Source organism: Schistocerca cancellata, chromosome 4 (genome assembly GCF_023864275.1).
Source record: "Schistocerca cancellata isolate TAMUIC-IGC-003103 chromosome 4, iqSchCanc2.1, whole genome shotgun sequence".
Classification (NCBI taxonomy): Eukaryota; Metazoa; Arthropoda; class Insecta; order Orthoptera; family Acrididae; genus Schistocerca; species Schistocerca cancellata.
This window is the reverse complement of record NC_064629.1, coordinates 478,227,914-478,240,784: the sequence shown is the minus strand read 5'-3', so window position 1 is coordinate 478,240,784 and position 12,871 is coordinate 478,227,914. Positions and strand designations below refer to the sequence as shown.

The 12,871-nt window shown below is 41.6% G+C and overlaps 1 protein-coding gene across 1 annotated transcript in view; it reads right to left on the bottom strand.

Annotated features, from left to right (window-relative positions):
- The window catches only part of LOC126184268 (uncharacterized), a 287,584-nt gene extending 275,025 nt beyond the window's left edge, over nucleotides 1-12,559 (bottom strand). The window contains exon 1 of the mRNA XM_049926642.1: nucleotides 12,487-12,559. Coding sequence (XP_049782599.1) covers nucleotides 12,487-12,504 — 18 coding nt within the window. The 5' untranslated portion in view covers nucleotides 12,505-12,559. The remainder of the gene's footprint in view (nucleotides 1-12,486) is intronic.
- Between the last annotated feature and the right edge of the window lie 312 nt (nucleotides 12,560-12,871).

Genomic DNA, 12,871 nt, shown 5'->3' with positions numbered 1-12,871 from the left:
ATGTAAAGGGAATCTTAAAAGCTACGAGAAAAAAAGCAGAAATGGTTTCAATAATTTGATGATTACTTTACAGTTAGCTGTCAAAACTTAACTATCAGACTGTAGAAAGCTTGTCAGACGTAGAGTAACTTAGGTTTGGCGCATGGGCATAACTGAGTGAAAGATATTTTCAACTATTCCGCATTACCTTATACAGTCAACGGACAGGATACACACTGTTGTGCTACGTTTACACTGGGATACATGTATCGCAACATGTATGAGCGAAATGTCAGCTTGACATATCGCGATACCCATCTCATACGAAAGTTCATCCAACCTGCATGCTGAGCTTCCCTCGTATACAAGGCGCACATGAATTTTGTATACAACGTTTGAGCCATATGCTCGACAATTCACAGAAGTTACGCATGCGCAGTACAATCCTAGGCGCCGTGTCACCACGTTTGTTTCAAAAAGTCTACTTGATCTTGAGTGTTCTATGGAATCCATTGTTGTATTCGTTGTGTTTATTGGGTTTTCCTCTCTTCATCCAAAATGGCAAGCGCACCAGCACATAAAAAAGTAAAGTATTGGGAAGCTATCGCGAATTCCGAACAGCTTTTCATCACCGGACGCACTGATACAAATCACCAGACGCAAACGCGCCATCACACATGTATGACTTGCAAGATTCTACAACACGCGATACATGTCCTGGAGATTCGTACATATGTTGCTCATACTTACGCCGATAGAGATCCTAGATATAAACATACCTTTACAACGAGAATATACACTGGTGACTCAAAGAATTATGATCACCGTACACCGTGAGACAGAATCCAGCCTGCTGCCGTTCCACGCACGTAATGCACTCAGAAAAGTACATAACTGAATTAGAGACGACTGGGGAATCATTCAAGCCACAATACGGTCCGCCAATTGGGGTATACACTGACATAAATGACATTAACAAAAGGGAGACAGTTATGACCTAGAGTGTGGAAACGAGCTTCTTTCGAATGGTGAAACTGGTCAGGTGCATATTTTCCACCGTCGGGAGAATCTTTGCAAAGTGGATGATTTGGTTCAAATGGCTCTGAGCACTATGGGAATTAACTTCTAAGGTCATCAGTCCCCTAGAACTTGTTGTTGTTGTGGTCTTCAGTCCTGAGACTGGTTTGATGCAGTTCTCCACGCTACTCTAGCCTGTGCAAGCTTCTTCATCTCCCAGTACCTACTGCAGCCTACATCCTTCTGAATCTGCTTAGTATATTCATCTCTTGGCCTCCCTCTACGATTTTTACCATCCTCGTGGCCCTCATATACTAAATTGGTGATCCTTCGATGTCTCAGAACATGTCCTACCAACCGATACCTTCTTCTAGTCAAGTTGTGGCACAACCTCCTCTTCTCCCCAATTCTATTCAATACCTCCTCATTAGTTATGTGATCTACCCATCTAATCTTCAGCATTCTTCTGTAGCACCACATTTCGAAAGCTTCTATTCTCTTCTTGTCTAAGCAATTTATCGTCCTCGTTTCACTTCCATACACGGCTACACTCCATACAAATACTTTCAGAAACGACTTCCTGACATTTAAATCTATACTCGATGTTAAGAAATTTTCCTTATTCAGAAACGCTTTCCTTGCCATTGCCAGTCTACATTTTATATCCTCTCTACTTCGACCATTATCAATTATTTTGCTCCCCATATAGCAAAACTCCTTTACTACTTTAAGTGTCTCATTTCTAATCTAATTCCCTCAGCATCACCCGACTTAATTCGACTACATTCCATTATCCTCGTTTTTCTTTTGTTGATGTTCATCTTATACCCTCCTTTGACGACACTGTCCATTCCGTTCAACTGCTCTTCCAAGTCCTTTGCTGTCTCTGACAGAATTACAATGTCATCGGCGAACCTCAAAGTTTTTATTTCTTCTCCATGGATTTTAATACCTACTCCGAACTTACCTTTTGTTTCCTTTATTGCTTGCTCAATATACAGATTGAATAAAATCGGGGAGAGGCTACAACCCTGTCTCATTCACTAGAACTTAGAACTACTTAAACCTAACTAACCTAAAGACTACACACATCCATGCTCGAGGCAGGATTCGAACGTGCGACCGTAGCGGTCATGCGGTTCCAGACTGTAGCGCCTAGAACCGCACGGTCACCCCGGCCGGCCAAAGTGGTTGAGGGACGGAAAAACCACGAGTAGGCTACAATGTGCTGGACGTTCACGCCGTATCCCAGAACATGGAGGTCGGAGGCCTCGTCGCTCTGTAAAATAGAGTAGGCGGCTGGCTGTAGCAAGTCTTCCGACGCAGCACAATTCTGGTGCAGGTACGAGTGTCTGGGGGCACCGCGTTTGGTGCAAAATTTTGAACATGAGGTTCCGCAGCAGATGGCCTCTGATTGTTCCCATGTTGACCCAACGTCTTCATCAGGTACGATTTTAGTGGGATCTTGATTATCGAACTTGACCATTGGATCAATGGAAACGTGTCATGTGGTCGGATAGATCACGTTTCTGGCAACGGCAGGTCGATGCTCTTGTACGGCCATGCCGTCATTCAACCTGCTCCAGCACTGGGAATCAAGCGGGTGCGGACCGTATTACGATATGCTAGTAATCCAATGTACCATGACAGCTGTGGACTACGTAAGCATTACTGCAGACCACATGCATGCGTTCATGATTGATGCCTTTCCCGATGGCGACGGCATCTTTCAGCAAGATAAATGACCGTGGTATGAGGAATATGATAGAGAATTCACGCTGATGTTATAGCCACCATATTCGTCCGATATGAACAGTACGGAACAACGCCTGGGACGCTATTGGTCGCCAGCTCTGGAAAGGCGTGGCCTTGCTGGTGTTCTGCATTCCAGAAGTGGATCAACACGCTATTAAATAGATGGTAATAACTTTTGGGCTTATCAGTGTATTATGATTTGCTTCTGTACTGAAAATGTGTGTGATTTTGGAACGTAGATTGATGTTTACAAAAAATGCTGAAATGTTACAACAGGATTCAGAACAGACATACAAGACATTTGGTTGGAGTGTGAGAGACTCCACCACACATAATTAAACTCTCAATCACAGCTTTAACAGTTACGCAAGGAATATGATAGGAGAAATGTCTTAGGATACAGGAAATACTAGGAGCGTACTGTTTAACTGTAAGCAAATTATAACGCGCTTTTGAATTTTAACTAGGATCTCCGGTGCGATCGGACTCTTTCGCTCCATATTACGAGGCGTTCAGATACTTCATTTTGCGTAGTTTATGATGCCTCTTGTATTTGGGTGGCCTGTCGACACTTGGCGATCACGAAATGGGCTGCAGGATAAATTGACGTGCAGCCACGTTCTTCGAAGAAGACGCAAGAAAATTTTGTTAATCATGACATTATTCGTATTAGGGACTTTATCACTTCAGTGCTAGACACACTGCGGACAGAGAGCTTCTGACTACTGCCATTTAAGCCGAAACCATGTTTAGAGATTACAACACATCGTTTCGGAAACGTCGCTTACGTGCTGAAGTCGTCGAGTATCTACTAACACAAGCAATACCTATTTACCGTGGCTACTTCCTTAAGCAAAAAAGCATCTTTATACCATCACGTCTCTTTATTTCATATGATAAAAGAAAAACCAACATCCGGGTCTTTTGGAATAAGATCGTCTCTCTCCCTGAAACATAGGCGTTAGGGCAAACGTAATGTAGCAGCCCTAACGTAATGTGTCGCAGCAACTAATTTAACCATTAAATATCCTCAGGGGTAATGTCCTCAGCTACACAATAAGAACAGACAATATAGTGTCCTACGAATGTCTGATTTTTCCCTAGCACCGTACGTTGGTTCTTTGTAAAGAGAATCACCGACGCCAACTGCATTCCTCACATTGTGTAAAATCGTAGCCCTTTACCTGTTCACAATGCGTACGTAATGCGTAACGGGCTAGCAAAGAAGGCACAGGAATTTTCCACAGCAGAACGAGTTCGTTCTCGGGATTTACAGTTATAGGCCCGTATATAGAGCAGCAGAATCTGATCAGAACCACACCTGCATATGTAAACAGCAGGCTACTTCCCATCTCACCTCTGAAACAACAGACAAACCGTCAAAACTGGAAAATACACAGACTAAAATGTAAACGAATCACACGCGGATGGTGTACCCAAGTTTCTATCCCGCTTTAAGTTTAGTAATGGTGTAGCGACAAGTAAAAAGTTTCGGTCGCAAAAATAACGTAAAGCTTAGCTACGAGATAAAGCGGAGTCTGGATCATCGTGGAATGGGCGTTAGGAAAGTATGAAACACAATAATTAACCACCTGTACGCCCATTATCGTCATTTCGAGTGTAGGGAGGCGGAATAAAGCTACACCGATAGAGGAGACAAAGACTGTGGGCAGGTGTGATCCTTTAGGCGGATTATGGTTGCTCTGAAGTGGAATTATAACTGGAATCGCATCAAGTAATAACTATTTTCCACGCTAGGATCGATTACCAACATTTTCTGTTACACAAATCAAAGGATGATGAAGATATACTAGAGGCAACAACTTTATCAGTAATTTTGTTTCGAGAAATTGGTACCAATCAAAAAGGATGGGATTACTAATCTATGAGGGCTGTCAAATGCTAGGCCATCCCTAGTAAGCGACACAAGGTGGATTCACTCAAACCACGCGGAGAGTAGGCTATTACTAAAGGTTCAGCTCTATAGCCATTAAATGGCTCTGAACACTATGGGACTCAACATCTTTGGTCATAAGTCCCCTAGAACTTAGAATTACTTAAACCTAACTAACCTAAGGACATCACACACACCCATGCCTGAGGCAGGACTCGAACCTGCGACCGTAGCAACCTCGCGGTTCCGGACTACAGCGCCAGAACCACACGGCCACCGCGGCCGGCTGTATAGCCATTAAAACTGCAAAGTAGTTACAGCCACATGGAATCGCTAATTTCGACACTGAAAATCTAAGTTGGCCCATACGTAAATTGGCTGATGACCCCAAACGTCTATACGTCTTTAGCAGATTAACTGAACATGGGAGAAACTTAAGGTCATGCCGACATTAGCTGAAGTAAGTGTCCTTTGTCTACGTTTGACAAATACGACTTGGACAAAAGACGAAGGCTTGGTTCTGTGATAGCTTGACACGAAACTATCTGCCTATCCTGAAGCTCTGTTAATAATTAGCGGAATCATAATAAGTATATGGCTAGCACGTAAGAGGGACGGCAATGTCACAGATTCCTAAGTTACAGAAAGTACACTAATGCTAGATTACGAATCTTTGATTTTACGAACGTAAATGTACTCATAATCTTTAACACGTTTTCAAGAACCACCTGACATATAGCAGTGATGGAAATACCGTTCAGACATATTTGATCTCCTTTATGAAACATGATTTTGCCATTGTTACCAACACCATGGTTATTACGTCTAACAACTTCACCCTACAACGCAAATTACTCATTACAGACGAATAATAAAGCCATACCAAAAGTCAAAAGAAAATCACGTGATGTAAAATGAGAAATTAGGAAGCAGCATTGTGTGATAAAATTTCGTTTACACCTAATACCACTCCCCATATTTGATCTACTTGGTCACTATTTATTGTATTATAACTACACTGGTTAAGGAATCCTTGGCATCAACTTGGCAGAACGCCGCTGTAGAGACAAGCAAATATGGTTATAGCCAGAACATATAAGAAAGGAAATACAAGAGAAGAACACACTTCTAATAAATGAAAAGCCAATAATAATGAATGATTAACTTTTTGAGTGTAAGGGATATATTTACGAAACTATTAATAATCTCATAATCTTGAACGCAAGTATACCTCACTGTATAGCTCTTACATTGTGTAGTCATCATATAACATAATTTTTAAGGAATAGCTTTGTGGTAGAAGGCTATGCTTTTATGTGTTTAGGCAGATTTACTGCAATGCTCAGACCACCGCGTAAATGCCGCCTGTAAATGACACCTTCCTAAAATTAATCAATATGCACGTAGATGTCCATTATGAATAGTTCATAAAAATATACCGGGGTATCAAAAAGTCAGTATAAATTTGGAAACTTAATAAACCACGGAATAATGTAGATAGAGAGGTAAGAATTGACACACATGCTTGCAATGACATGGGGTTTTATTAGAACCAAAAAAAAAAAAACCCATATCGCCAGACGCGTGAAAGATAACTTGCGCGTGTCGTTTGGTGATGATCGTGTGCCTAGCCGCCACTTCCGTCATGCTTGGTCTCTCCTAGGTCCCCAGACCTCAGTCCGTGCGATTATTGGCTTTGGGGTTACCTGAAGTCGCAAGTGTATCGTGATCGACCGACATCTCTAGGGATGCTGAAAGACAACATCCGACGCCAATGCCTCACCATAACTCCAGACATGCTTTACAGTGCTGTTCACAACATTATTCCTCGACTACAGCTATTGTTGAGGAATGATGGTGGACATATTGAGAATTTCCTGTAAAGAACATCATCTTTTCTTTGTCTTACTTTGTTATGCTAATTATTGCTATTTTGATCAGATGAAGCACCATCTGTCGGACATTTTTTGAACGTTTGTATTTTTTTGGTTCTAATAAAACCCCATGTCATTCCAAGCATGTGTGTCAATATGTACCTCTCTGTCTACAATATTTTGTGATGTATTCAGTTTTCAATTTTATACTGACTTCTTGATCACCCAGTATTTGATTAGTTTACTCATGTAGGTTAGATTTACGGACTCTAACTGTACTGGAATAAATCTATAATAGTAGAAAATGATGCGGTGTCCCGTAAGATAAGATCAGTGAAAGAAAATGCTTCCTTAAATATAGGCTTACGAGAAATGGTTCAGGACAAATGCGACAATTTTATATCTAGAATGCAGAGGCAATTCAGTTTAAATATTATATTATTAGATTCACATTGACTGCTTGGAATAAAGATAATAAATGCATAAAGTAACCAGTTTACTCTTGACAAAAATAAAAGAGTTTATCAATGATCAAGTGTCATATACTTAGGGACAATAAGTATGTGAGCGCAACGTGCGAAATTCCTTACAAGGAGTCCAATTCAAAACGGTTTAGTTCTTAAGCATGAAGGATCTTTGTACTTTTAGTATTACTATTGTATTGTAACGAAAATCCTTCCACCGCAGGGGAATGGTATTCATTGCCAATCAAATCTGAAAGTTTAAACTACTTACAGGAGACGCTACAGATGCAAAATAGCATGCTACTGTAACGTAACACGCAGTGATCTAGCTTGCGAGACAGGAATGTCAGCCAGACTCAGATCGAACCTTCTCGGTGGATTAATGACCGGCCAGATTGAGGGTGGTTTTTAAGCAGTTTCCCACGGTCGCATAGGCATTCCCAAATTCTGTCTCATAGACTACACAAACAGTGTAAATACAATAACACGCTGAACGCAGTATGAACGGTTCAGAGACAGACTGTGCACATGACTTCCCGCACTTATTTTACCTAGACGACTGTGAGATCAAAAAGGGGGCCCACCCACGAAGATAAATTTAAACATATAGTTTGACAAAACCTGAAGAAAGAGACCGTGTGCAAGACGGAACAACGCCAAGGGAAAGAGAGATGATTACATTTGAAAACCGTTGCACATCGAACTGTACGTTTCACATTCTTGAATGCTGGTTCACGGCATAAAATAATAAATGTTGACTTTCACGTAACTGAAATGGCCTTCTCGACATCCTGTAGTAGTAGTAGTTTAGCGCTGTCACCTAAAACAGCCGCAGCCACAGTGCAGGCCATGTTTCTTGTTGGAACGTTGCCAGGCACACAGCCACGGGAAGGACGTGAAGCTAGACACTGGTTATGAGCTTTGCTTTTAGCGCTGTCTCTGTTGCAGAGACAGGCAGCAACGCAGTAGTCTTGTTTACTCTTTTAAACAGTCTACGCTGTCCCCTAAATTGTTCTTCCTTATGTTGGACGTCTACAGGGTGTTCCACTCAGGGAGGTGCTGTACTATAAGTGTATTCACAAACTCTTCTTGACATTCGATATTTCAGCCAGATTGATAATTCAATACAGAGGAAATGTGTGCTGAAAACTAATAACTGTTAGAAAGCAATGTAGCATAGCTCACCTTCTGCGTGTACTAGCATTGTTGCTATTACTAAATTACTCAGTTTCAGGGGGGTAGTAGTGATGCTGTGAGTAACAAGTATCTGCGTAAATTAAAGGCGCACAGAGATTCAGGTAGAGCCTTACTATCAATTAAACATGATGACATGGAACTTCCGATAGTTACTGAAATACACATTGAGACAAAAGAAGTCACGTAATAGCGAGATGTACTTATACTGATGGTGGTGGTATCGGGAATACAAGGTTTAAAAGGGTAGTGGATTGGTGGCGCTGTCATTTGCACTCAGCTGATTCATGTGAAAAGGCGTACGACGTGATTATGGCCGCACGGCGGGAATTAACTGATTTTGAACGCCAAATGGCAGTTGGAGATAGACGCACGGGATATTCCATTTGGGAAATCGTTAGGAAAGTCTATATTCCGAGATCCACAGTGTCAAGACTTTGACGATAATACCAAATTTCATTCATTACCTCTCACCACCGACAACGCAGTGGACGACGGCATTCACGCTCAGTGCTAACAGACAGACAACACTGCGTGAAATAACCACAGAAATCAACGTAGGACGTACGAACAACGTATCCGTTAGGACAGTGTGGTGAAATTAGGTGTTAACAGGCTATGGCAGTAGACGATCGACGCGAGTGCGTTTGCTAATAGTACGACGTTGCCTGTTGCGCTTCTCTTACGCTCGTGACAGTGTCGCTTGGACGCTTAACTACTAGTAAACTGTGGCCTGGTCAGATGAGTCCCAATTTCACTCGATAAGAGCTTATGGTATGGTTCGAGGTTGAATTAAACACCAAGAACCATGGACCCAAGATGTCAACAAGGTACTGTTCAAGCTGATGATGACTCCGTAATGTTGTGGGCTGTAATTACTTGGAATGGATTGGGTTCCCTGGTCCAATTGAACCGATCATTGACTGAAAAGTTTTATGTTCGGCTACTTAGAGACTATTCGCAGCCATTCATGAACTTCATGTTCCCAAACAACGATGGATTTTTATTTTATGACAATGCACCATGTCACCGGGCCAGAATTCTTCGCGACTAGGTTAAAGAACATTCTAGACAACTGGAGTGAACCATTCGGTTGCCCAGATCCTCCGACTCGACATGAATCCTATCGAACATTAATTAAACATAATCTAGAGGTAATTTTGTGCACAAAATGCTGCACCAGAAACCATTTCGCAATTATAGATGGGTATAGAGGCAGCATAGCTCAATATTTCTGCAGCGGACTTCCAACGTCGAGTCTATGCCACATCGAGCTCCTGCACTAGGCCAGGCAAAAGGAAATCCGACAATGAGAAATAACGAATAAACCATTGAAAGTAACAGCTTTTAACCTTCACATGAGAGGGAAGCACATTTATTAGTTTTGTATCAGATTAAAAATGTTACACAGTGTGACCACCATCTGCATCAACGACAGCCTCCAACCGCACTAAGGATAGGATATCGCAGTTGTTCGCAGCACTTTTCGGACTGTGTACCATGAAATGTTTAACTGCATGACACGGACCATGCAGTGTTTAAAGATCACACATTGCGTCCAGCATTCTCAGCCATGCCTACAGTAACGTCCTCAGATATTTGTGGTGCAACTGACCGTCAGCCTCTCCCATGAACACTTCACAAACCGTCAGTTGATTCAAACCTCCGAATCACGTTCTTCTACCTCGATTCTGAAAGAGGAGCTCTCCGTATTCCTTTAACGCGTCGACAATCGTAAAGAGAGCAACGCTATTGCTGCTGTTTTGATAAAATGGCTCTCCTCACCTTGTCCAGATCCATGTTAACTGCCTCCAAACGTAATGCACAGTGATGATTGTCTTTCAATCCAACGTCGCCATACCAATACCAGCGCCCGGCGACGACTCTAACAGTACTAGCAACGCAAATCCTGCAGCGGAAGTCTGAACATCATTCCTGTCAAGTTATGTACCCATACGGTAAATAGCTGTGAGTCTACACTGCATGAAGTGGGGAAAGTTTAATTATAACCACACTGTGTATAACGTACACCATTGTTCCTTGCAGTAGTACCTTAATTCTACTAATTTTCTGTTAAAAAGTTGTTACAGGCTATAATATACGTAGATTTATTTTGAATCTGTCATTCTCAATCGAGTGAGGTCGTGCGGTGGTAAAGACACTAGACTGTCTTTTGTAAAGAATGAGGTCAAGACACAGCCCAGGCTTAGCGATTTAAATTTATCCTGGTTATCCTAAACCTGTAAACAGAAAATCTGCAACTGTACCTTTGAAAAGAGTACTGTCGATTTCCTCTCATAACCTTGCATCAGACGAGTTTTTGGCACATTTGAATGACCTTGTTGATGGATGTTAAACCCTGATTTTCTTTCTTTCTTTGAACCAGGTTTTCCATCAATTTAGGATCGAATTTTAGGGTAAATGTGAGATGTAGTATCTAATAATCCCTATTGCCTTCAGACTTATGGAAACTGATTTTCAAGGGGAGAAAATGTGTCAACGATATTACTTGTAAGTCAGATACTAGATTAGTTGATTTATAAACTGACGTTGTATCTGTCTGCTGATAGTTATGGATTCTATAAGTGTTAGTCTAGGAGCGAATGGCAAAGAAGAATTCTAACCAATGTTCCATTAATATAAAGACTATGGGCAGTATTCTCGTTGAAGCAAAAACAAGAACTAAAACAGATTTTGTGCCGTACTGGGTTGACTCGTAATTGAAATATGTTTTCAGTACATTCAAAGTTCGTCGTAGGCACTCTGACTCATGTAGCCTTTGCAGATTATTGGGTTTCGCGTAACATCTGACAGGAATGCAATATTTATAATATCAAGAATAAAAATCTACAACGCCGTCTTAGGTTTTAATGTCGAGTGGGCTAGGTCTTAACAAACCGGAGACACTAGTTTTTGTCAGAATGTATTCGCTAGGCTTTTTATCAGTTAAAAAGATAGTAATTCTGTTTGATACATTTCAAAAATTGTCAGATGCAAGTTCTCCTTCAACCCCGAGAAGGACTCAGTACTAAGAGTGACATTACGGAGAAACTGTTCTTGTTTTAGAGAGTTAGAACGCATCGATGTAAGCAGGGATATGCATAATCAGTTTCCTGCAGTTCATCGATACCAAACTCTCAATTTAATTTAGAATTAAAAATTTTGAAGAATTTGTGAGCAAGATCGTCATGATTAATCAGAAATTGTATATAGTAATTTAAGACTCGTCCCGTCAAAAGACTTCGAACTTCAGGTCCTAAAATCTTATTATACGGAAGCGAACTTAAGAAATTGAATCAAACGGCATAATACCTTATAGAGAGTATATTTGTTTTTTTTTTGTGATTGCTGAGAACAATCTATTAGTGAATACTGCCAACGAGATAAAAAGCTCTGTCTTCGGATTTAGTTCATGAGTAACAATCTTTTATATCAGTACAATGGATTAAAACATAATTTATGTATATCGTGCGTTTGAGGAATGTGAAACTTAACTTAGTTAAAGTATGAGTGAAGACAGTCGAATAAACAGCCGTTCCACGAAGTGGATAGTAAAACCATCATTCTCTTACCAATTTAAGTTTTAGTCACTGTCAACACACAGATCTTACACTAGTACATTTACTGTGCATTTCGAGTGATATGCATTCGAAATTTAAGCAGTTCGTGATTTAAGCTGAACTGTCTAAATTTCATTTTCATTCACGTAGGTAGCATATGAGACACGTAACTGTGACACAAGTGGTTTTTACTGGCACATTATATATTTACGTTTTTTTTATTTATATTCTAATTTTCAATAGAATAGACACAACTTACATGACTGTTAATTGTTGGACTGTAAAATGAACTGTTATTCCATTAATCCTCACCTGGACCTACCGTGAGTAAACGATTACTGCGTATTTTACAACGCTTAATATACATTAGTAAGGATAGCATTTCGTTTTACAGAGTTTTGCATACTGAAAGAAAAACTGACTTCTCAGTTTTGTTTATCTGCGTTTTTCTTCGGTGAAAGGTAATCAGTTGTGATAATCAATGAAAGTATGAGATATGCTCCGTGGGTGTTACAGTGATAAGAATCATGACAATAGATCCATAACGTATTACTACGCTGCGGTGATGCATATTACACTATAGTTTTATTACTTCATTTCATTCCACTTTTGACGGTCTGTCTTCCGACTCTGCTGCTCCTCTCTAAAATTAGCTATCCTCCGCAGTGAGCGCCCGTCTGAAGAAGTTAGATGCCGCCGTAGCATTTTGCTTGCCGGAGCGCGCAGCTACGACCTTGAGGTGGCGTTACCTTGAGCGCGACGTCCATGGCAGTGGCAGTGGCAGTGGCGGCGGCGGCGGTCGAGAGCTGGCAGCCTGCGACAGAGCAGCGGCCACTTGTACGCAATTAGGTCAGCCGCGCCGCCTTATAGCGCGCGCGCCGCCGGATCCGGCCAATGGCGCGCCGGGTCACGGACATCCGCTAGCTCGCGGAAGTCCCCCCAACGCCAGCGCCCCTCCTAAAAACTCCGCTCTCCTCTGCTTATTCTCAGTGGCCGAGGCCCCGGCGTGAACGACGCTTCGTACCAGATCCCAGCCGTCGTTACGCCCGTATGTCACCTCTTTCCGTCCCAAGTAAAAATGTCTGACCAACCAGAAAGGAATCAGTACAGTTCCGCCTGTACTATCGGGTCTAA